General features: G+C 32.5%; 1 protein-coding gene across 4 annotated transcripts in view; it reads right to left on the minus strand.

Annotated features, from left to right (window-relative positions):
- The window catches only part of LOC145291423 (uncharacterized), a 117192-nt gene that overhangs the window by 74653 nt on the left and 16569 nt on the right, over window positions 1–25970 (minus strand). Inside the window, exon 1 of one of the 4 annotated variants that reach the window (XM_080137251.1) lies at window positions 15633–15876. The exons of 1 other annotated variant lie outside the window; for it this stretch is intronic. In XM_080137251.1, the coding sequence (XP_079993377.1) occupies window positions 15633–15741 (109 nt within the window). In that variant the 5' untranslated portion in view covers window positions 15742–15876. Of the gene's footprint in view, window positions 1–2570; window positions 2735–5087; window positions 5219–15632; window positions 15877–25970 lie in introns of those variants that run through there. 2 more of the 4 variants (XM_080137254.1, XM_080137256.1) reach the window with 2 other exon arrangements.

Consider the following 25970-nt stretch of genomic DNA (forward strand, 5'->3'; position numbering starts at 1 on the left):
GTCGAAGATATTATCATTTAGACAGCATATAAAAAGTTTTAAAAATGAGCGACGGCCTCGAGAAGCCGCCAGAAAAAAGTCTTTTGTAGACATACACAAAAAGCGAACATACATACATTTTTGCTTGAAATACATACATTTTCGCATGAAATACATACATTTTCGCTTGAAATACATAGGTATAAAGAGCATATATACCCGCATCCCTAACTGATGTTTTCTCCCTATTGAATGAATGATTAAATTTATATGCATTAGTATATATATCTTCATACTGACGTTTTTTTTTATTACTTTTTCCATATATATATATATATATATATATATATATATATATATATATATATATATATATATTAGTGTTGGGACAGTTAATTGAAATTGGAATTGGGAAACAGAAAAATCAACAAATACGAGGGTATTGGAATCGGTATTGGAATCGAAAAAATTGGTGCCTATTTTCCGATGCTAAAACGATTCTTTTAATTGTCTTTTTTTATTTGATTTATTTTCAAGTAAAATCTTCCATTGCTGGTAATAATGATAAAGTAATAAATATTTATTGATTTTATAATATCAGTAAAGCTAAAATCTACAGATCATCCTCCGCAAGTGTATTTTGACGTTTAGTAAAATATCTGCACATTTAACATGTGTTTTTTTTTACAGAAATAAGGGAAAATAACAACTGTATAGTTAAATATTTAAAGATTTATTAAAAATCAGAATCGGTAATTGTACCAGAATCGGAAATTTAGTACAGAATCAAAAAAAAAAAAAAAAATGATTAAAAATCAGAATCAGTAATTGTATCAGAATCGGGGAAAAATATTGGAATTGTCCCATCACTAATATGCATATTTGGGCAGTATACTTTCATTTATACAGGTCTGATTGAATATCAATGCTAAGCTTTACATATTCTTTTTTTTTTTGCCCATTTTTTCAATAGAGGGGGGGGGGGCGATGATCTATAGATTTTAGTTTTAATGGTAATTTAAAATCAATATATATTTATTTTATTATTATTACTAGCAGTAGAAGATTTTTCTTTAAACAAAATCAAATAAAAAACAATTAAAAGAATCGTTTTTAGTATCAGAAAATAGGCACGATTTTTTCTGCTTCAAATACCGATTCCAATACCCCTAAAAGATCCGATTTTTCCGATTCTCTATTTTGATGAATCGTCCCAACACTAATATATATATATATATATATATATATATATATATATATATATATATATGAGAACAAGTAGTTAATAAAACATGTTAAAAACACTTTGAAATAGAGTTACAAACATATTTAATTATAAAAAGGAAACAATAAATAAGTGGATAGTCCTTAATCCACGGAGTTTCGAAGAAATACTTTCCTTCTCATCAGAGGTAGGATTTAGCAAAATGTGGGATCGGATTTTGCTAGCAAAAGTATTTAATGAACCTACAAGTATGTCATAGATCTTATTTGATAACAAAAAGTGAAGCACAGGGAATAGGGTGAATAAAAAAGTGATTTCACGTGAATGGATAGTCTGGTGAAGTGTAAAGTATCCAATGACGGTAAAATCCAAAAATGCAGAATCCAAGAAAGTTAGTTAAATTTTCATCCACACAAGTAAAATAGTGCTAAGCTCTGCATATTCTTTTTTTTTATCCATTTTTCCAATATATTAGGTTAACTTTCTCGCGTTTTTGGATGGAGTAGAGAAATTCGTCAAACGTACTAACGTTTTCAACCCACATGGGTTTTCTTCAAGTATTGTAGTATAGTGAATGTTCATTGTTGAATTGACTGATCAAAGGATGCACATATGAATATTTCAGTACGCCTTCCCCACCTCCAAAACCATCCTGATGAATGAGCAATGCCTTGAGGATGGGTAGGTGTAGGCCACAATAAGAGATGGTAAGGATGGTCGGGTTTTCTTTAAGGAGTTTTCTAATCTGAAGATAACCCATGTGGGTTGATAACGTTAGTAGGTTTGACAAATTTCTCTACTCTCTTGCTGAAAATGTGAGAAAGCCAGCCATATTGAAAAAATGGATAAAACAAAAAAAAATATGCAGAACTTAGCACTGATATTCACCAGACTTGTATGAATTATATATATATATATATATATATATATATATATATATATATATATATATATATATAGTAATTTATAAAATATATTGCGATTAAGCTTTTCATCCACTCTAGGATTCTTCAGGCTTATGCGTAAGCCTGAAGAATCCTAGGGTGGATGAAACGTGGAATATTCAGTGTAGCTTAATCGCCATATATATTTTATAAATTACTAACTAGCTCTACCTACGTATTGAGCACTTTTGAAGTAAATACTTCAAGTTTATGCATAAATTTATACTTTTGTATATTAATTTTATGTGAGTAAATGAAGTAGTTATATATATATATGTTATATTCTGGAGGGTATAGGGGAGATTGTATCATAAAGTGAATAGTGTCAAGAAGGAGATTCGTGTACGTGATCGTCTAGTTTCTAATCTTATTGTTCATGTCTTCGTGGGTGTGTGTTTGTGTACATGTATTTCTTAACATACCTTTTCATTCATGTGTCGTCGGTTGTTCCTCTGGTTTCATTGTCTCTTGGAGGGGAGCTGGCCTGTTGGATGAAGAATTCACTCCAAGATGATAATTAAGGTTTTATGTTTTTATTCACTTTCCAAAGGTCGACACAGAATGGAGGTGAACCTTGCTTGCTTGCTTGGTACACGTCAGCGTCCTCCCCAGCCCAGGGGGGGGACAGCTGAAAAGCCGTCTGTCTTCTTCAACACCCGAAACCAAACTGCCAAAAAAGAATCAGCTAACCTCATCACATGACACCACGTCATCTGGTCAGCTGACCCTTCTTCTGCAAACGTGTCCACTGTCCACGTTATTCATCTCTCTCTCTTTCCCTCCCTCTCTCTTTCTCTATTCTCTAATAGAGACACAGAGAGAGAAAATAGAAAGAGTAAGAAAGCCAGAGAGGGGGGAAGAGATGCTCTTTAACATATATATATATATATATATATATATATATATATATATATATGTACATGTATATTAGTGTTGGGACAATTAATCGGAATAGAGAATAGGAAAAATCAGATCTTTTAGGGGTATTGGAATCGGTATCTGTAAAAGAAAAATTTGTGCCTATTTTCAGATACCAAAAACGATTCTTTTATTTGATTTTGTTTAAAGCAAATCTTCTACTGTTAGTAGTAATAATAAAATAAATATGTATTGATTTTAAACTACCAGTAAAACTAAAATCTATGGATCATAACACCTCCACCGCGTTTTTACATTTGAGAAAATATCTGCAGACGAACATGTGTGTCTACAGAAATCGGGGGAAAATAACGATATTTAAATATTTATAAAGATTCAGAATCGAAAATTTAGTAAGGATTCGCTAATTGTATCTGATTCTGAAAAAATACTGGAGTCGTCCCATCAATAATATATATATATATATATATATATATATAATTTTTTAATTTTTTATTGAGTCCATAATAAATTTAGATTACTGTTTCCATTGGATTTTCACCCCAGGAGATGAGGTAGAGTACCAATTTCATCGGTACTCAATTCTCAATGAAAAACCAAGACACGGAATAATAAAATAATGTTAAAAAATACACATTGTTGGTGTATATATATATATATATATATATATATATATATATATATATATATATATATATATATATATATATAATTTTTTAATTTTTTATTGAGTCCATAATAAATTTACATTACTGTTTCCATTGGATTTTCACCCCAGGAGTGAACGCAAAAAACCTCTACTCCCACTACTCCACTCCTAAGTACTTTTCAAACTTTAACGTCTCCTTTTCTTCCTTTTTCAAACGTATCTAATAGACGCTCTTTAGCGTTTTTTCACAACTGAAATTCAACTATAAAACCTTCTCACACTACCACACGACCTCCCTCTCTATTTAATACCCCCCCCCCAATAACTTTCTATCCATTTCTGTAAGTTCAAACTTCATAAATTCCGATGGAATTGGTATTCTACCTCATCTCCTGGGGTGAAAATCCAATGGAAACAGTAATGTAAATTTATTATTAACTCAATAAAAAAAAAAAAAAAAAAATTATATACCGCTCTATTAACATATCGAGCATTTTTATTGTTTTTTTTTTTTTTACCTTATTTCCCTTGAAAAGATATATATATATATATATATATATATATATATATATATATATATATATATATATATAGAGAGAGAGAGAGAGAGAGAGAGAGAGAGCGGGGGTAGGGAGAGGGAGAAATAAGTAATAGCAAAATAGCAATAATAATTATTTTTTTATTATAAAGTAAAAAATTGTCATTTTTTTATTCCAAAATATTTTAGCCAGGCTTCAAAACAGTAGATTCTCAAAAAAAAAGGAAAAAAATTAGTAAGAACAAAAATCATAATGAACATTCAACCAATAATTATTAATGCCAGAAAAAAAAAAAAAAAAAAAAAAAAAAAAAATATATATATATATATATATATATATATATATATATATATATATATATATAATTAAAATTTTATAAACATTAGAAATATATAATTAAAATTTTATAAACATTTGAAATATGTATATATTTATATATAATTAGAATTTTATAAACATTAGAAATATATATATATATAATTAAAATTTTATAAACATTATATATTTCGTATATTAATTTTATGTGAGTAAATGAAGTATATATAGGAAATTTACTGTGAGTCCAGAATGAGTTTACATATTGTTTCCGCTAGGGGGGGGGGAGAAGAGGAAATATCCGATTAACTTCATCAGAATTCACAGGTGGACTAAGTTTCAAATAAGAAAGGAAAAATCGTAGCAGATGAAGGGGAGTTAGATAAGAAAGGGGGTGGTGGAAGGGAGAGGATGTTGGAATTTAAAGTAGTAGGAGTGTATATAATAAGAGGGGGGGGTTGTATTACTGTACACATAGATTCGAAAAAGTGGTCAAAAAATAAAATATACAACAAAGAAATATTAACAGTAGCTATAAAAGTTACTTTGCAACCTACCTGAATCATTTATTAGTGTTTTTAAGTAGTTTTAAATGCTCTTTATTTCATACCAAATATTAACTTTTTACGAGTCGTAAGAATTCAAGATGGCCAAAATTACTACCCCCTTTCTTCTTCGAAGAGAGAAGCCTCGTTTTCAAATTATACTTCGCGCATATTTTTGGGGGAGGAGCTTGCCTCGTTTTCAGCACGTGTCTCTGCGGACATATGTCTCTGCGGACATTTTGCGTTTACATGTCTCTGCGGACATTTTTTGTTTACATTTTTTAGAAGTTCCGTCCTCATAATGAAAGTATTTGTAAACATTACATTTAATTTAGATATTTATTGCGCACAAATACTTTTTAGTTTTTTTCTTGGGGGGGGGGGGGAGGAATAACATATAAAGTGGTCAAAACGGTAAATATTTTTTTAAGTTTACATTTTTAAGAAGTTTTGGTACTAGTGCAGAGAGTGATCTGGACGTAAATAATAACGTTATTATTCAAAAAGCCATTCTTAACATGGGGAGGGAAGGGTGTTTTGTACCTATTCTATGCTTTAACCTTACAATTGAATAAAAAAAAACACACCATAAAACTTTAAACTTGGAAATACGATTTGACACGATAAGTTTGGGAAAAGGAATTATAAATAAAAAACTAGACAAAATACGGTTAAAAACTCGCTCAATATATGTTTCCGTGACATAGTTTGACATGTATTCAGTGGGTTTTTAACAGAATTTTGCATATTTTTTTATTTTCAACTCCTTTTCCCAAACTTACCGTGTTAAAGAGAGAGTCGGTCGCCATTCTTAATTTTCCAATACATCGATAAACATTGTATGTTTTTCGAGCTGAATAAACATGTTACATTAAATAAAAACACTAAAAACAAATCCAGTTAGGTAGAAAAGTAACTTATCTTGGCTTTGATGACATTTATTTAAAAACAATTTGCGCTTGAGCCATTTTTTTTTTCAGAAATTTTCAGCACATCAGGGATTTTCGGGTGTGCTGAAAACGAATATCACATTTTCACGATATTGCAAACATACTTTTCTGCATGTTTCATCCAGTAATATACGCTTTTCGGAAACTTAAATTTTAAATCATACACTTTTCGGAAAATTAAATTTATATCATACACTTTTCCGAAACTTCTTTTAAATTTATATCCATCGATTCCTGAAACTGTATTTTTCTGAAACGACTTCCAATTTCTGAGGAAAAAAAAAAAATGGCTCAAGCGCAAATTGTTTTTAAATAAATGTTATCAAAGCCAAGATAAGTTACTTTTCTACCTAACTGGATATGTTTTTAGTGTTTTTATTTAATGTAACATGTTTATTCAGCTCGAAAAACATACAATGTTTATCGATGTATTGGAAAATGAAGAATGGCGACCGACTCTCTCTTTAACACGGTAAGTTTGGGAAAAGGAGTTGAAAATAAAAAAATATGCAAAATACTGTTAAAAACCCACTGAATACATGTCAACCTATGTCATGGAAACATATATTGAGCGAGTTTTTAACCGTATTTTGTCTAGTTTTTTATTTATAATTCCTTTTCCCAAACTTACCGTGTCAAATCGTATTTCCAAGTTTAAAGTTTTATGGTGTGTTTTTTTTTATTCAATTGTAAGGTTAAAGCATAGAATAGGTACAAAACACCCTCCCCTTCCCATGTTAAGAATGGCTTTTTAAATAATAACGTTATTATTTACGTCCAGAGATCACTCTCTGCACTAGTACCAAAACTTCTTAAAAATGTAAACTTAAAAAAATATTTACCGTTTCGACCACTTTATATGTTATTCCTCCCCCCCCCCAAGAAAAAAACTAAAAAGTATTTGTGCGCAATAAATATCTAAATTAAATGTAATGTTTACAAATACTTTCATTATGAGGACGGAACTTCTAAAAAATGTAAACAAAAAATGTCCGCAGAGACATGTAAACGCAAAATGTCCGCAGAGACACGTGCTGAAAACGAGGCAAGCTCCTCCCCCAAAAATATGCGCGAAGTATAATTTGAAAACGAGGCTTCTCTCTTCGAAGAAGAAGGGGGGTAGTAATTTTGGCCATCTTGAATTCTTACGACTCGTAAAAAGTTAATATTTGGTATGAAATAAAGAGCATTTAAAACTACTTAAAAACACTAATAAATGATTCAGGTAGGTTGCAAAGTAACTTTTATAGCTACTGTTAATATTTCTTTGTTGTATATTTTATTTTTTGACCACTTTTTCGAATCTATGTGTACAGTAATACAAACCCCGGTATTCTTATTTATAACAGAATAACTTTAAGCGGCAATTAGCAGTTAATTTAAAGGATCACCATGGCAACAGGTTGCAGAGTTAGTGTTAATGAGCGTGGTGTGGTGGGAGGAGGAAAGAATGGGTTGCAAATGGGGTTTAAAGTGATTTAGCCGGACGAGGAGAGATTGAAAAATATTTATTGTTTATTATTTATTATTAATTAATTTTTTTAAATTGTCGGGCATTATAGTTGAAAGAAAGAGAGAAGGAAAATAGGAGGATAAATTAATGAATTATACGTTAGTTTTTTTTGTTTTTTTTTTTTGATAGTATAATCATAGGTAAGAATATCAGTAAGTTAATCAAATAATAAATTAAAAATTAAAAAAAATTAAGGAAATCTTAATGATAAGTAAATAATACACACACACACACACACACACACACACACACACAAATACACACACGCGTACACATGTACAACGTACGGACACACATCAATGGGGGAAGAAGAGCTAGGTGTATCAGAATTTTTGTAGGAATTTTTGACACCCCTAACACGAAACTGCAAATAAAATATAAAATAACTCGTAATTTTCCTTTTAAAGGTGGGTTGTTTATTTTCTTTATGGATTATACTTCCAAAATAAACTATTAAAGTTGTATAAAAAGTAATAGAAATATTTTTTTAAAAAAGTAGTAATGAAATTAATTGAATGTTACGAGTTCAGTATTTTTCAATTTTTAAAAATCTATCAAAATTTTTCTATTGATTCTATTTTTACGATATTTTCAGGGTCAATGTGAAATTTTATGCTCTTTCCAATAAACCGAATATAATATTTTAGACAAACGTTTTTTTTTAAATTGACGCCCCTCCCATTTTCAAATGTCTATTAAAAAGTAAATAATTAATTTATGTACCAAAGTTTTATATATCACAAATTGAAGATGAAAGATCAATAAATAATATATTCAAATTTAAAACAAAAAAGTAGTGTTTTTTAGAAATTCACCTGTAAAGTCCGAAGTTTAAAACCTTTTTTTTTTTTTTAAAAACACGTTGTTTGTTTGTTCTTTTTTTTTTTGTTTTTGTTTTTTTTTTAAATGAAACCTTGTTTATTGCTCCTTTAATTGAAAAAAAAATTAGGGCTTGAATGACATTTTACGAGGAGTTATAAGCTTCGAAAGATAGCAGGTGGAATTATTCAATAGTTTTCACAAAATTTCTGACACTGCTAAAGAAGAGCAACATGCCTAAGTATATATAAACACGAATACGTATATATATATATATATATATATATATATATATATATATATATATATATATATATATATAGACACACACACACACACATATATACATATAAATAAATAAATTAGCCGGGCGGAGAGAGATTATACGTTACAGATTTATTTTGATAAAATAAAATAGGTGAGAATGTCAGTAAGTTAATCAAATACTAGATTAATAAAATAAACCTGTAACGTAAATAAATAGAAAAGAGTGTTTTTAATATGAATATTAATATACACACACACACACACAAAAAAAAAAAAAAAAAAAAAAAAAAAAAAAAAAACGAATTTGTAGGAGTATAGATACAGATTATAATAAGGTCTGTAATCTCTAATAATTGTCGGAAAATGTTAAAAAAAAAAAATTTAAAAAAAAATAAAAAAAAAAAAAACGTATTTTTAGAGGAGATTTCTCAGAAGCACTATCGTACAGATCCTCCCAAATATAATCTAATTAGGGGCGAATGATTCAACCAAAATCTACAATTTTAATTAAAAAAGAGGGTTTGTATTACTGTACACATAGATTCGAAAAAGTGGTCAAAAAATAAAATATACAACAAAGAAATATTAACAGTAGCTATAAAAGTTACTTTGCAACCTACCTGAATCATTTATTAGTGTTTTTAAGTAGTTTTAAATGCTCTTTATTTCATACCAAATATTAACTTTTTACGAGTCGTAAGAATTCAAGATGGCCAAAATTACTACCCCCCTTCTTCTTCGAAGAGAGAAGCCTCGTTTTCAAATTATACTTCGCGCATATTTTTGGGGGAGGAGCTTGCCTCGTTTTCAGCACGTGTCTCTGCGGACATTTTGCGTTTACATGTCTCTGCGGACATTTTTTGTTTACATTTTTTAGAAGTTCCGTCCTCATAATGAAAGTATTTGTAAACATTACATTTAATTTAGATATTTATTGCGCACAAATACTTTTTAGTTTTTTTCTTGGGGGGGGGGGATAACATATAAAGTGGTCAAAACGGTAAATATTTTTTTTAAGTTTATATTTTTAAGAAGTTTTGGTACTAGTGCAGAGAGTGATCTGGACGTAAATAACGTTATTATTTAAAAAGCCATTCTTAACATGGGAAGGGGAGGGTGTTTTGTACCTATTCTATGCTTTAACCTTACAATTGAATAAAAAAAAACACACCATAAAACTTTAAACTTGGAAATACGATTTGACACGGTAAGTTTGGGAAAAGGAATTATAAATAAAAAACTAGACAAAATACGGTTAAAAACTCGCTCAATATATGTTTCCGTGACATAGTTTGACATGTATTCAGTGGGTTTTTAACAGAATTTTGCATATTTTTTTATTTTCAACTCCTTTTCCCAAACTTACCGTGTTAAAGAGAGAGTCGGTCGCCATTCTTAATTTTCCAATACATCGATAAACATTGTATGTTTTTCGAGCTGAATAAACATGTTACATTAAATAAAAACACTAAAAACAAATCCAGTTAGGTAGAAAAGTAACTTATCTTGGCTTTGATGACATTTATTTAAAAACAATTTGCGCTTGAGCCATTTTTTTTTTCAGAAATTTTCAGCACATCAGGGATTTTCGGGTGTGCTGAAAACGAATATCACATTTTCACGATATTGCAAACATACTTTTCTGCATGTTTCATCCAGTAATATACGCTTTTCGGAAACTTAAATTTTAAATCATACACTTTTCGGAAAATTAAATTTATATCATACACTTTTCCGAAACTTCTTTTAAATTTATATCCATCGATTCCTGAAACTGTATTTTTCTGAAACGACTTCCAATTTCTGAGGAAAAAAAAAAAATGGCTCAAGCGCAAATTGTTTTTAAATAAATGTTATCAAAGCCAAGATAAGTTACTTTTCTACCTAACTGGATATGTTTTTAGTGTTTTTATTTAATGTAACATGTTTATTCAGCTCGAAAAACATACAATGTTTATCGATGTATTGGAAAATTAAGAATGGCGACCGACTCTCTCTTTAACACGGTAAGTTTGGGAAAAGGAGTTGAAAATAAAAAAATATGCAAAATACTGTTAAAAACCCACTGAATACATGTCAACCTATGTCATGGAAACATATATTGAGCGAGTTTTTAACCGTATTTTGTCTAGTTTTTTATTTATAATTCCTTTTCCCAAACTTACCGTGTCAAATCGTATTTCCAAGTTTAAAGTTTTATGGTGTGTTTTTTTTTATTCAATTGTAAGGTTAAAGCATAGAATAGGTACAAAACACCCTCCCCTTCCCATGTTAAGAATGGCTTTTTAAATAATAACGTTATTATTTACGTCCAGAGATCACTCTCTGCACTAGTACCAAAACTTCTTAAAAATGTAAACTTAAAAAAATATTTACCGTTTCGACCACTTTATATGTTATTCCTCCCCCCCCCAAGAAAAAAACTAAAAAGTATTTGTGCGCAATAAATATCTAAATTAAATGTAATGTTTACAAATACTTTCATTATGAGGACGAAACTTCTAAAAAATGTAAACAAAAAATGTCCGCAGAGACATGTAAACGCAAAATGTCCGCAGAGACACGTGCTGAAAACGAGGCAAGCTCCTCCCCCAAAAATATGCGCGAAGTATAATTTGAAAACGAGGCTTCTCTCTTCGAAGAAGAAGGGGGGTAGTAATTTTGGCCATCTTGAATTCTTACGACTCGTAAAAAGTTAATATTTGGTATGAAATAAAGAGCATTTAAAACTACTTAAAAACACTAATAAATGATTCAGGTAGGTTGCAAAGTAACTTTTATAGCTACTGTTAATATTTCTTTGTTGTATATTTTATTTTTTGACCACTTTTTCGAATCTATGTGTACAGTAATACAAACCCCGGTATTCTTATTTATAACAGAATAACTTTAAGCGGCAATTAGCAGTTAATTTAAAGGATCACCATGGCAACAGGTTGCAGAGTTAGTGTTAATGAGCGTGGTGTGGTGGGAGGAGGAAAGAATGGGTTGCAAATGGGGTTTAAAGTGATTTAGCCGGACGAGGAGAGATTGAAAAATATTTATTGTTTATTATTTATTATTAATTAATTTTTTTAAATTGTCGGGCATTATAGTTGAAAGAAAGAGAGAAGGAAAATAGGAGGATAAATTAATGAATTATACGTTAGTTTTTTTTGTTTTTTTTTTTTGATAGTATAATCATAGGTAAGAATATCAGTAAGTTAATCAAATAATAAATTAAAAATTAAAAAAAATTAAGGAAATCTTAATGATAAGTAAATAATACACACACACACACACACACACACACACACACACAAATACACACACGCGTACACATGTACAACGTACGGACACACATCAATGGGGGAAGAAGAGCTAGGTGTATCAGAATTTTTGTAGGAATTTTTGACACCCCTAACACGAAACTGCAAATAAAATATAAAATAACTCGTAATTTTCCTTTTAAAGGTGGGTTGTTTATTTTCTTTATGGATTATACTTCCAAAATAAACTATTAAAGTTGTATAAAAAGTAATAGAAATATTTTTTTAAAAAAGTAGTAATGAAATTAATTGAATGTTACGAGTTCAGTATTTTTCAATTTTTAAAAATCTATCAAAATTTTTCTATTGATTCTATTTTTACGATATTTTCAGGGTCAATGTGAAATTTTATGCTCTTTCCAATAAACCGAATATAATATTTTAGACAAACGTTTTTTTTTAAATTGACGCCCCTCCCATTTTCAAATGTCTATTAAAAAGTAAATAATTAATTTATGTACCAAAGTTTTATATATCACAAATTGAAGATGAAAGATCAATAAATAATATATTCAAATTTAAAACAAAAAAGTAGTGTTTTTTAGAAATTCACCTGTAAAGTCCGAAGTTTAAAACCTTTTTTTTTTTTTTAAAAACACGTTGTTTGTTTGTTCTTTTTTTTTTGTTTTTGTTTTTTTTTAAATGAAACCTTGTTTATTGCTCCTTTAATTGAAAAAAAAATTAGGGCTTGAATGACATTTTACGAGGAGTTATAAGCTTCGAAAGATAGCAGGTGGAATTATTCAATAGTTTTCACAAAATTTCTGACACTGCTAAAGAAGAGCAACATGCCTAAGTATATATAAACACGAATACGTATATATATATATATATATATATATATATATATATATATATATATATATATAGACACACACACACACACATATATACATATAAATAAATAAATTAGCCGGGCGGAGAGAGATTATACGTTACAGATTTATTTTGATAAAATAAAATAGGTGAGAATGTCAGTAAGTTAATCAAATACTAGATTAATAAAATAAACCTGTAACGTAAATAAATAGAAAAGAGTGTTTTTAATATGAATATTAATATACACACACACACACACAAAAAAAAAAAAAAAAAAAAAAAAAAAAAAAAAAAAAAAAACGAATTTGTAGGAGTATAGATACAGATTATAATAAGGTCTGTAATCTCTAATAATTGTCGGAAAATGTTAAAAAAAAAAATTTAAAAAAAAATAAAAAAAAAAAAAACGTATTTTTAGAGGAGATTTCTCAGAAGCACTATCGTACAGATCCTCCCAAATATAATCTAATTAGGGGCGAATGATTCAACCAAAATCTACAATTTTAATTAAAAAAGAGGGTTTGTATTACTGTACACATAGATTCGAAAAAGTGGTCAAAAAATAAAATATACAACAAAGAAATATTAACAGTAGCTATAAAAGTTACTTTGCAACCTACCTGAATCATTTATTAGTGTTTTTAAGTAGTTTTAAATGCTCTTTATTTCATACCAAATATTAACTTTTTACGAGTCGTAAGAATTCAAGATGGCCAAAATTACTACCCCCCTTCTTCTTCGAAGAGAGAAGCCTCGTTTTCAAATTATACTTCGCGCATATTTTTGGGGGAGGAGCTTGCCTCGTTTTCAGCACGTGTCTCTGCGGACATTTTGCGTTTACATGTCTCTGCGGACATTTTTTGTTTACATTTTTTAGAAGTTCCGTCCTCATAATGAAAGTATTTGTAAACATTACATTTAATTTAGATATTTATTGCGCACAAATACTTTTTAGTTTTTTTCTTGGGGGGGGGGATAACATATAAAGTGGTCAAAACGGTAAATATTTTTTTTAAGTTTATATTTTTAAGAAGTTTTGGTACTAGTGCAGAGAGTGATCTGGACGTAAATAACGTTATTATTTAAAAAGCCATTCTTAACATGGGAAGGGGAGGGTGTTTTGTACCTATTCTATGCTTTAACCTTACAATTGAATAAAAAAAAACACACCATAAAACTTTAAACTTGGAAATACGATTTGACACGGTAAGTTTGGGAAAAGGAATTATAAATAAAAAACTAGACAAAATACGGTTAAAAACTCGCTCAATATATGTTTCCGTGACATAGTTTGACATGTATTCAGTGGGTTTTTAACAGTATTTTGCATATTTTTTTATTTTCAACTCCTTTTCCCAAACTTACCGTGTTAAAGAGAGAGTCGGTTGCCATTCTTAATTTTCCAATACATCGATAAACATTGTATGTTTTTCGAGCTGAATAAACATGTTACATTAAATAAAAACACTAAAAACAAATCCAGTTAGGTAGAAAAGTAACTTATCTTGGCTTTGATAACATTTATTTAAAAACAATTTGCGCTTGAGCCATTTTTTTTTCCAGAAATTTTCAGCACATCAGGGATTTTCGGGTGTGCTGAAAACGAATATCACATTTTCACGATATTGCAAACATACTTTTCTGCATGTTTCATCCAGTAATATACGCTTTTCGGAAACTTAAATTTTAAATCATACACTTTTCGGAAAATTAAATTTATATCATACACTTTTCCGAAACTTCTTTTAAATTTATATCCATCGATTCCTGAAACTGTATTTTTCTGAAACGACTTCCAATTTCTGAGGAAAAAAAAAAAAAATGGCTCAAGCGCAAATTGTTTTTAAATAAATTTTATCAAAGCCAAGATAAGTTACTTTTCTACCTAACTGGTTATGTTTTTAGTGTTTTTATTTAATGTAACATGTTTATTCAGCTCGAAAAACATACAATGTTTATCGATGTATTGGAAAATTAAGAATGGCAACCGACTCTCTCTTTAACACGGTAAGTTTGGGAAAAGGAGTTGAAAATAAAAAAATATGCAAAATACTGTTAAAAACCCACTGAATACATGTCAAACTATGTCACGGAAACATATATTGAGCGAGTTTTTAACCGTATTTTGTCTAGTTTTTTATTTATAATTCCTTTTCCCAAACTTACCGTGTCAAATCGTATTTCCAAGTTTAAAGTTTTATGGTGTGTTTTTTTTTATTCAATTGTAAGGTTAAAGCATAGAATAGGTACAAAACACCCTCCCCTCCCCATGTTAAGAATGGCTTTTTAAATAATAACGTTATTATTTACGTCCAGAGATCACCCTCTGCACTAGTACCAAAACTTCTTAAAAATGTAAACTTAAAAAAAATATTTACCGTTTTGACCACTTTATATGTTATTCCTCCCCCCCCCCAAGAAAAAAACTAAAAAGTATTTGTGCGCAATAAATATCTAAATTAAATGTAATGTTTACAAATACTTTCATTATGAGGACGGAACTTCTAAAAAATGTAAACAAAAAATGTCCGCAGAGACATGTAAACGCAAAATGTCCGCAGAGACACGTGCTGAAAACGAGGCAAGCTCCTCCCCCAAAAATATGCGCGAAGTATAATTTGAAAACGAGGTTTCTCTCTTCGAAGAAGAAGGGGGGTAGTAATTTTGGCCATCTTGAATTCTTACGACTCGTAAAAAGTTAATATTTGGTATGAAATAAAGAGCATTTAAAACTACTTAAAAACACTAATAAATGATTCAGGTAGGTTGCAAAGTAACTTTTATAGCTACTGTTAATATTTCTTTGTTGTATATTTTATTTTTTGACCACTTTTTCGAATCTATGTGTACAGTAATACAAACCCAAAAAAGAATATCAGACCTTCAGGCGAATTTCCGCTTGCAAGCAATTTCTTGATAACATCATTTACAATTTCGAATACATTTTCAGCTGTATATATGTACTCGTTCTGCTTTTCAGACGTGACCATCTTTTAAAAACGAATTGACGACAACAATCTTTCCTTTTCTTTTGGTTTTTCCGGGAACACTGAGAAAAGTTTCCCAGGATTAGGAAAAGAGGCGGAGTAGGTGTGAAAATAGAAACTGAAAGTAAAACTTGCTGATAAAGGGAAATAATTATGTGATTTGCCAGAAGGTTTTTTTTTTTTCTGAAAAGAAAAAAAAAAGAAGCTTTCTTCTTCGTTATAGTAGGAAACAAGTATAAACTAATAGTAGTGTTGCGGGACTAACGGGTGTGTTAATCCCACAAATTCAAAATAAGTGATAATAAAATCAGCGATGATAATATCATGTGTGTTAAACTGAATAGTAGTGATAATAATAGATCAGATGGTGATAAGTGTTAAGAATCAGAAAGTGAAATCAAGCAAGCAAAGGAAGAGAATAATATCATGCAAAGATGACTGAGACGAATGGATAAATTACACTGGGGAACATTATTTTTTTTAACTTTCTGTTGCATTTGATTTTTTAACTGATTCTGCAGGATTTTTAGGCGCTGATTTCAAATCTGAAATTAGTTTTTCTCCATAAGCTCTAGTTTTCATGCAATTTGAGATGAAATAGTCTAAATATGAACTTACGTAACCCAAATCTAAGCATTTTGAGATTATATACATAGATAGATTCTAATATTTTTTATCTGCCTTCTTTTTTCCGTATCAAGCATGGTTTCCTCATCGAGACATCACTGTAGAAACAAGCCTGATGCCTTCTGTTACATCTGTGGTTGCTACTCACTCCATCATCAGAGATGTAACATATCCTTGTTTGTGAAGCGAGCCTACAAGGCTTATTTTGAAGTTCATCTTGGTGACCAAGACAAGCAATGGGCTCCTCATGTTGTGTGCCACAATTTGAGGAAACGCTCCGAAGCTGGATCAAAGGAAAACGCAATGGTCTGCCTTTTGGAGTTCCAATGATTTGGCGAGAACCCACCAACCATGTAACTGATTGCTACTTCTGCATGGTAAACACAGCGGGTGTGGGCAAGAAAAACAGACATAAGATCGTATATCCGAACATTTCCTCAGCTATTCGGCCTGCTCCGCACCCTGAAGAAGTTCCTGTTCCAGTTTTCAAAGGTTTGCCTTCATTAAACGATAAAGACATTGGACATGACACGGATGAGGAAGACAGTTGTGACAATGAATTACCAGAAACTGAGTGGGAACAACCCGAGGAATGTTCTTCAGAGACTGAATCTCCCCCAGTCCCCAAGCCTCTTCACCAGACTGAACTGAATGACTTAGTTCAGGATTTAGGTCTTTCAAAGAAAGCAGCTGAGCTTTTGGCATCAAGATTACAAGGCAAAAATCTTGTTGATCACACTGTTAAAGTATCATATTACAGAAAGTGTGACCAGCTTTTTGTGACCTTCTTTTCAGAAGACAGACAGTTTGTTTACTGCCATGATATCCCAGGTCTTCTCAAAGAACTGGGTGTTCCTCACTATGATCCAACTGAATGGCAGCTCTTTTTAGACAGTTCTAAGCGCAGACTCAAGTGTGTTCTTTTGCATAATGGCAATGTTTACGGGGCAGTGCCTGTCGGTCATTCAGTTTATCTGCGGGAAAACTATGATGACATCAGAATGGTCATGGACTTCTTAAAATATCGTGAGCACAACTGGATCATTTGTGTAGACTTGAAAATGGTAAACTTCCTTCTTGGTCAACAGAAAGGTTTCATCAAGTTTCCATGTTACCTCTGCATGTGGGACAGTCGAGCACGAGACAGACACTGGATCCAGAAGGACTGGCCTGTTCGTGAAACCCTTGAAGCAGGCATGCCAAATATCACACATGACCCAATTGTTAATAGAGATAGGATCATCTTTCCTTCTCTGCACATCAAATTAGGTTTGATGAAACAATTTGTCAAGGCACTGGATACCGAAGGTGAATGTTTCCAACATATCATCACAGCTATACCAGGGTTGTCGTTCGAGAAGATCAAAGCAGGTGTGTTTGATGGCCCACAGATTCGAACCCTCATTCGTGATGATCAGTTTGTTGCCAAGATGACCGCCTTGGAGAAGGTAGCATGGTTATCCTTTGTTGCAATCGTTCAGAACTTCCTTGGAAACAACAAGGCAGAGAACTACAATGAACTTGTGAACAGAATGCTCTTCGCTTTTCGTGCTCTCAGGTGCAACATGAGCATCAAGCTTCATTGTTTGAACAGCCATCTTGACCATTTCCCTGAAAACCTGGGGGCTGTGAGTGACGAACAAGGAGAGCGGTTCCACCAAGACCTAAAGATCATGGAAGAACGCTACCAAGGTCGTTGGGACAAAAGTATGATGGCCGACTACTGCTGGAGTATTAAACGAGATTGCCCAGATGAAGTGTACAAACGCAAAAATTACAAATGCAAATTCCTGCCTGACTAAAATAAGTGATAAGCGTTATTAGATGTGATTGACTCTTATCTGAAGAACGTTGTGAATGACGCTTATCTCACGTTGCGATAAAGACTGTTTTCTGATAAAGACTGTTATCTGGAGAACGTTGTGAATGACGCTTATCTCACATTGCGATAAAGACTGTTTTCTGAGAAACTTTTCCAGAAAAACATATGGCACTTCTAACAATGGTGTACTTTAATCTAAAATCACATTTTATTGTTCTGTTTCTTTTGCCTGGTTATACTGTTTTGTGGCTGACATTGCAATATCCTATAATAATGCTCGTTTTTTTTCTTTTTTAATAAAAATCAAAGTTTGCATAAAATCTGTAGCTTTCAGAATAAAACTAACTTCAGATTTGAACTCAGCACACTTAAATTGACTAAAAACAAGTCTTTCTTTAAATGCAACATATTGAGTGTTCCCTTGTGTTATTTACAAAATTTATTTTTATAAAAGATCATAAATATGATGAAGTAAAAAAGTCCTGCGACTGAACTAACTGAACGTTTTTTTTTTTACACACTGATATTATCCAGGAAAGTCTTCGACTGAATTAATTGAATGTTCTTGGTTAAAAATAACAAGTCGCGTGCATTTTATGTCCAAACGTGGACGGGTTGCTGTTGATGTTTACGCCATGGTGTTCAAAGGTCGACGACCCCGATGTGGGCGAAAAATGCTCTTTTTATACTTCTCCGACCGGCTTCAGGGAGGCATTCGGAAAAAACATTTTTTAAATTTGTTTTTCCCTGTAATCTGATTGGATGAAAAAGAATAACTTTCTTATGACGTAGGATGCCTTAACTGACGTCTGCACGAATAACTGAAATTTCGTTTAAGACCCACCGATTTTGCGTGGGTGTGCAGAGGAAAATGTACGCGCGGCTGAAAGGATGTTTATACATCCACGTGCGCGCAACTGGGTTTTTGTTGAGGCAGCGCGCCATTATTTTGTTTTGGAGTAGATTCAATGCACGTGCGTTGGGGCTACTAGGGCTACGACAGTATCTACTGAATTGTCATGTCACAGTAATGGAAGTATCCAAAAATTATGAAAAACTCTAAGGTGAAATATTAATTATTAATGAAAATAGTTTTCAAAGGCAACTAGTGAAAATTGAATGTTGTATTAAACAAAAAAAAAAAAAAAAAACAGGAGCGGAGTTCTAATTGTAACAAAAAGGAGGTACATATTTTCTGAAAACTAAAAATCTTTGGCCAATTTAGTTAATCTTCATTTACTCTAATTGTCTTCAAAAACTGTTTTCATTAATAATTAAGTTTCTATCTTATCGTTTTTCGTAATTTTTGGATATTTTATTGCTGCGATATGACATTTCAATAAGTACCTTAGTTTTACTTAAAATTTTAAGTTTTAATTCTCGAATTTCTAATGAATGAAGAAGATCTATAATAAAGAAAATTATTCCGAAATGAAATAAGTTTATCGCATAGTTTTGTATTTAAAAAAAAATTTTTTTTTGCAGTGATGACAAGATAACTTAGTAATTTCCGTAAATTTCGTATTGAGTAGTGTGCTGGTTTCGTATTTTGTTTAATTTGACATTTACTTCCAGACAGTTTCCGTTTTTACGTAAAACTCAATTCTGAACGCTACGAGAGGCGTGCAATAAGTAATGCCCCTGACCCACTTCCAGTTGTCTGATCTAGCTGAGATTTTGCATGTGCAATGATTTATATCTCTATGGGTTATGTGGCAAATTACAGCTCTGAACTAATTGTAGTTTCTGTTTTACAGGTGTTTGAACTGAGTCAGGTGTGAAATGGAGCCTGTTGAATGTCGAGCAGTGATCCGGTTTTTGTATTTGAAAGGACGCACACCACAGGAGACTTTTGATGAAATGAAAGAAACTTATGGTGATAATGCCCCATCATATGACCTTGTAAGATGCTGGCATCGTGAATTCAAACATGGTCAGAAGTCTGTGGAAACAGCTCCTAGACCTGGTCGCCCCCCCCCCTTTTGCCATTGATGAGGCATCTGCCTGTCAAGTTGAGGCTGCCATTTTGGAAGATCGGTGCATTACTATTCGCCAAATAGCTCAAAATGTCAAGATTAGTACAGAGTCTGTGGAAACTATCATTCATGACCATTTGCATATGCATAAGGTATCTGCCAGATGGATTCCCAGGTTGCTCACACCATTCCAGAAGTGAGAATGCATCGAGTGCTTGAGGATGAATTTGGAGATGTGCCAAGAAGATGAATCAAAGTTTTTCAAAAGACTGATTACACAGGATGAAACCTGGGTCCATCACTATGATCCAGAGACCAAAGCCCAGTCAATGCAGTGGAAGCACTTGGACTCAACACTCCGCTGGCAAGGTCATGCTCACAGTCTTCTGGGACCAGGATGGAGTAGTGATGACAGATTTCCTTGCAAAGGGTACCACAATTATAGGAGCTTATTATGCTTCACTTTTGAGGAAATTAAGGGAAGCTATCAAAATCAAGAGGCAGGGCAAGATCAGCATAGGTACCCTTCTCCTGCAGGACAATGCTCCAGTCCACAACTTGCATGTCGCCAGATCAGAAGCACAGGCATGTGGTTATGAAATCCTTCCCCTTCCTCCCTACTCTCCTGACCTTGCACCCTCTGACTTTCACTTCTTCCCAGCCATGAAGTTGTTTTTGAAAGGAAAGCATTTCCCAGATGATGCAGCCTTGATTTCTGAAGTCACGTCATGGTTGGAGGACCAACCTGGGATGTTCTACAAAAACGGTCTCAGAGCTGCATTAAAATGTACGTCCAAGGATGGAATACTGTTGCCACATCTGGGCAGGAGCTGCTAGAAAGGACTTGTCCTGCCTTGATAGAGTTCAAAATAGACTTTGTAGCCTCGTAGGAGATGTCCTTTTCTCTTCCCTGTAACCTCTATCTCACAGAAGAAATGTTGCGAGTTTGTCTCTGATGTATCGTTATTTTCATGGAAAGTGTTCGACTGAGCTTCAGTCTATGGTCCCCCCTTTGCCTAACTTTCACAAGAAATACTCATCTAACTGAAAACACTATCAATAATTTCCCACACTCTTTATCTGTGCCTAAACCTAAACGTAGATTCCATGAACAAAGCTTCTTTCTTAGAACTGCACGCCTGTGGAATTGTCTTCCGTTTTCCTGCTTTCCGGCTGACTACAATATGGTTGTGTTCAAGTCTAATGTAAATAAGTTCTTGATGAGCCGTTCCATATAAGTTATCAAATTTACTGAATTTTCATTACTAATGATTACTATATTGTCCAATTTCTACTGTACACTGTTTAACCCTTGTCCTTGAGTGGCCTCTTGGCCTTGATAATATGGTGATGCCTGTGTAAAAAAAAAAAAAAAAAATTCTAGCTGTTTTAGCATATTGATCGATGTCTAGGTTTCGTCCACTGGGTGAAGTCCACATAATAGAGTCGTTAGGTTTTTTGAATTGCTTAGTATCTGGAAGCGGGTTGTTGGTGGGTGTGTCGTTGTTGTGGTCTTTGAAATATTCTTTTAATCTGATCCTGCATAGGTTATGTTCCATGTCGAAATATATGTTGACTGAGTTAAGGTGCTGTTTTGGAGCAGAAAGAGAGTCCTTTTGCCAGTAGGGATTTTTCATCATTGGTGAGAGTACCTTGACAGAGGTTGACAATAGAGGGCTATAAATTTTTTATTTCGGTTTTAATTCAAGCTAAGGCACCCAAGTCATATGGATAAATTTTTTTTATTTTTGAAATTGCAGCTTTATAACATATAAAAATCGATAGAACATTAACTCTATAATAATATATATGAAATCTGCAAGAATTAAATATCATATTTAAGCGTACTTTACGACTGGGCTTTACCAGGTGTCAGTACTAGCTTAGATAAATACTTTTGCAGTTTTAACAAAAGTGCTACAATAATATCAGGGTGTCCCCATTTACACTGAGCATCTACAGAATGCCAACATCAATATATTTTATATGAATGAGTCTCCTGCGGAATTTCCACAGGTCCAGCTAGTTATGATTATTATTATTATTATTATTATTATTTATTTATTTTTTTTTTTTGCAATAAGACCATAATCCTTCTTTTCTTATTTGGTCACTGTTTCCATGGATACAAACCGATTAATCGAGATTTGTGTCCCTTTCGTTTTTGGTTTGGGTTGTTTTGGGTTCGAAGTTAGTTGCCAACTAAACTTCAATCCTGGCGATATTTTTCTGCTTCGTCAAATACGAGGGGTGTGCAATAAATAATGCTCCTGACCCACTTCCCATAGCAGTAGAGCAACGAAACTTGCCACAGTTATTAGTCTTTCTCTACATAGGAACCACCCAGAGTTATGCATTTCTCCCATCGTTTAATGCAGCTGCAAACTGGTTTTTAATATTAAGTTTGAGGAATTTTTTTCTCTTGTCACTGTGTATTGTTTGTCATGTTTTGCAAGGGACCTTTTTATTTGGGGACATATTTTACTTGTCACCGTACTTTTGACTTCTCGTTTGCTGGGACGTTATCTTAAACTTTCCCTTTTTTTTATTCTTTCTCCTTTCTTTCACGCTAAATCTCTATTTAAGGAACTTTAGGTATTGTTTTGGTTAATTTTATAGAAAAATAACTCTGTTTATCGATTCTCGTCAACGAGACTTCAGCCGCTGGTTGGCGGGCCTTTCGAATCCATGCTCTTTCAGTTTGCCTGCCAGCACGAAAGGACGTGTTGATTTCTCGCTCCTCATGCCGCTAACATAACTGGGAAGGTTTCAATTTAAGTTTTTGTTTGTATTGTTTAAACCGAATTTACTCTTCTTTACTAATAGAATAATGTGCTTTCATGTAATAAGCAATTTATTTAGACTGACGTTATTCTTATTGGGGCAATATTTGAAGTATGCTAAATTCTTTTAGCATTTTGGTTCTCTGCAACTATATTTGTTGGCTAGGTCGAGTGCCCCCATTTGGGAAACTGGTTTCCCCCCCCCCCGCATTGAACCGACCTTGAGTCAATGTCTCCCTCATAGGGAGGCGAGCAACAAGTTATTTATTTCGTGAACTACCAGTTGAAAGGGATTTGGAAGCCTTTAAACTGTCAACCGTGAACGATTATGCCTGTGCTTTATCGCGGTTTTACCTAATATTATTTTTTCACTTAAGGATTTAAATTTATTTGTTTGTTTCCTTGCCTTTCTTAATAATCTTCCACTCCTTTTTATCTTATAGTTTTCTCATTTGTTGCTAAGTTCACGTGTTCATTTATTTTTCATGCCTTCCAGTCTCTTTACTCATTGCAGTAACATTATTTTATCTAAGTATATTCTATCATGTCTAGAACAGTTTACCATTCCTTACATCTACGCCAGTATCGACACGGTCGTGCAAGATTTCTATCAATCTTTCTCTTCCTTGCCTAGTTACATGCAGCCCTTTCTCTCTCGCTCTCTTTCATGTCCTTTCCGTCACAGTAAACTCATACCTTGTTATTTCTGTTTTATTTTCAGGTTTTTTACCTAATTCACCAATAAATACTCATACTTTCCCCTAATGAAATGCGTCTGTTTGTTTTTTGGTGGGTTTGAGTTAACTGGCTGTCTGAAACAAGGTGTCAACAGGCATTTTGCCGAAGGCAGCACATTGTTATTATGCCTTGTTTTCATAATGCCACCATTAACCAATGTCAAAGAAATTAAATAATCAATAATATAAAGGGTAAACATCTCTGTGTATATGTCTCGCTGAAACTTAAAGACTTAACACACTATAAAGTTGGTATTTTATTTAAAATTTATATAACTTCAGAAAAATATCTAAAATTGAGCAAAACAACGATTCATTCTTTGGGGATGAAATAGGCATTTATATCATTTAATGTTTTCGAAAAGTTATATTTTCATGTTATATCAAAGGAAGTAACTGACTTTTTTTTTCCAGTCGACTCTAGTTATGCGTATGTCCAGACAAAGGAATGGACTGGATAAAGAAAAAGGGATGGAACAAGAGAGAGGGAATGAGAGAGGGATAAAGTTATGTTACACTTTTGCCGGATAGATCTGCATATATATAACTAATACGATCCCATATCACACCAACACCTATCTAGATGACCTATACATGATTTTTAGAACATCTATGACAAATTGATTATTATATACTGTACATGTAACTTAGCCTGTGTGGGGCTGATTTCGTAATAGTACTCCATTAATACTCACATTTCCTTTGTGGTCTATTTTTGTTTCTGTGTAATCTTCAGTTTGTGTCAATCATTTATTTACCTGTATTCGCTCTGTTGCATTCTTTTATTTGAAATAAGTAAAGCCAACATTTGCAGGATGACAACTCTTGTGTTGGTTATCACAGAAGCTGTGCCAACCATGACATTAAAAATTTTATTTGGAGCTTCATGACTTTCATATTTGTTTGATGGCATTTTTTCATAGTTTTATTAGTGTATGTGGCAACACCAGACCCAGGCTTATTTTACCTGTGATCCTATCACAAAGACAGTGCTTATCTTTCCCTTTTATTTTACATCTAGATGAATTTCTTCACAATAAAGAACATTTCAACAAAAACTAAAATCTTTCTTTTCAAGAATGACGAGCTATTTACACCCTAAAACATAACTATGGTATCACAATCAAATCAGCAGACAAAGGAGGAGCCATAACCATCATGGACAGCGTTAAATATATTGAGGAAGCAGAAACCCAACTTTGAGTTGGGTTTCTGCACAAATTTTTACAAAACACTCCAGGAAGATCCAACATTCATCTATAAAATAGAACTCACGAATCTTATCAAAAATCTTACTCCTTGTATCTCCAAGATAATTACTTCCCTCATTTCCACAGATCCTAAAGCAGCTAACTTTTACACTACTCCTAAACTACACAAACGTCACAAACTCATAACAAACACGGACACTACCACCGCTACACCTCAAACTTTGGCCCTCAACCCTGACAACATTTATGAACTAGCGAAATCCCTTAACATCTCACTCTCTGGTAGACCCATAATATCAGGTGTTGGCACCCTAACAGAATATATCTCTGGATATATAGATAAAATTCTAACCCCCTTATTACCCAACATCCCTAGCTATATTAAGGACACCACCCATTTTCTTAACACTATTGGACAAATCGACAATCTTTCACAAGAAATAATTTTAGTCACATTAGACGTATCAGCTCTATACACTAACATCCCTCATGACGAGGGAGTAGAAGCATGTAGAACATTCCTCCTTCACAATAATTTCCCCAACGACAAAATAGAAAATAAAATTACAATGCACCTAAAAAAAACTTACAACAACCTAAAAAATAACCCCACTATTAAGTCTATCTTTCACCTTCCACCAATTAATGCGATCAAACAACCACCCAATCTCTCAGCCATACTCACCTGCAAACGCACACAGGACACAGAACAAAATGGCAATTATAGATGCAATAAATCACGATGCTTTATATGCATACATCTAAATACCACACAACTATTCAATATACCTGGATGTAACACTCACATAAAACCGCCGCGTCTAACATGTGACAGTCCTAATGTGATATGTTACATATACTGCTCCATTTGCAACAATGGAGAATATATTGGCAAAACTTTGACACGTTTTCGAATCCGCCTAAACAATCATAAGACGACAATCAGACAAAAATCCCCCACCCCACTAGCAAACTACTTCAATTTACCTGGACACACTACAGTAGGCACCGCCAAAAATGGCCGCAAAATCAAGTTGTTGTTGTTTTTTAAAACTAAATTACATTTATTAAAATCC

Source organism: Euprymna scolopes, chromosome 12 (genome assembly GCF_053919585.1).
Source record: "Euprymna scolopes isolate OS-2025 chromosome 12, ASM5391958v1, whole genome shotgun sequence".
Classification (NCBI taxonomy): domain Eukaryota; kingdom Metazoa; phylum Mollusca; class Cephalopoda; order Sepiida; family Sepiolidae; genus Euprymna; species Euprymna scolopes.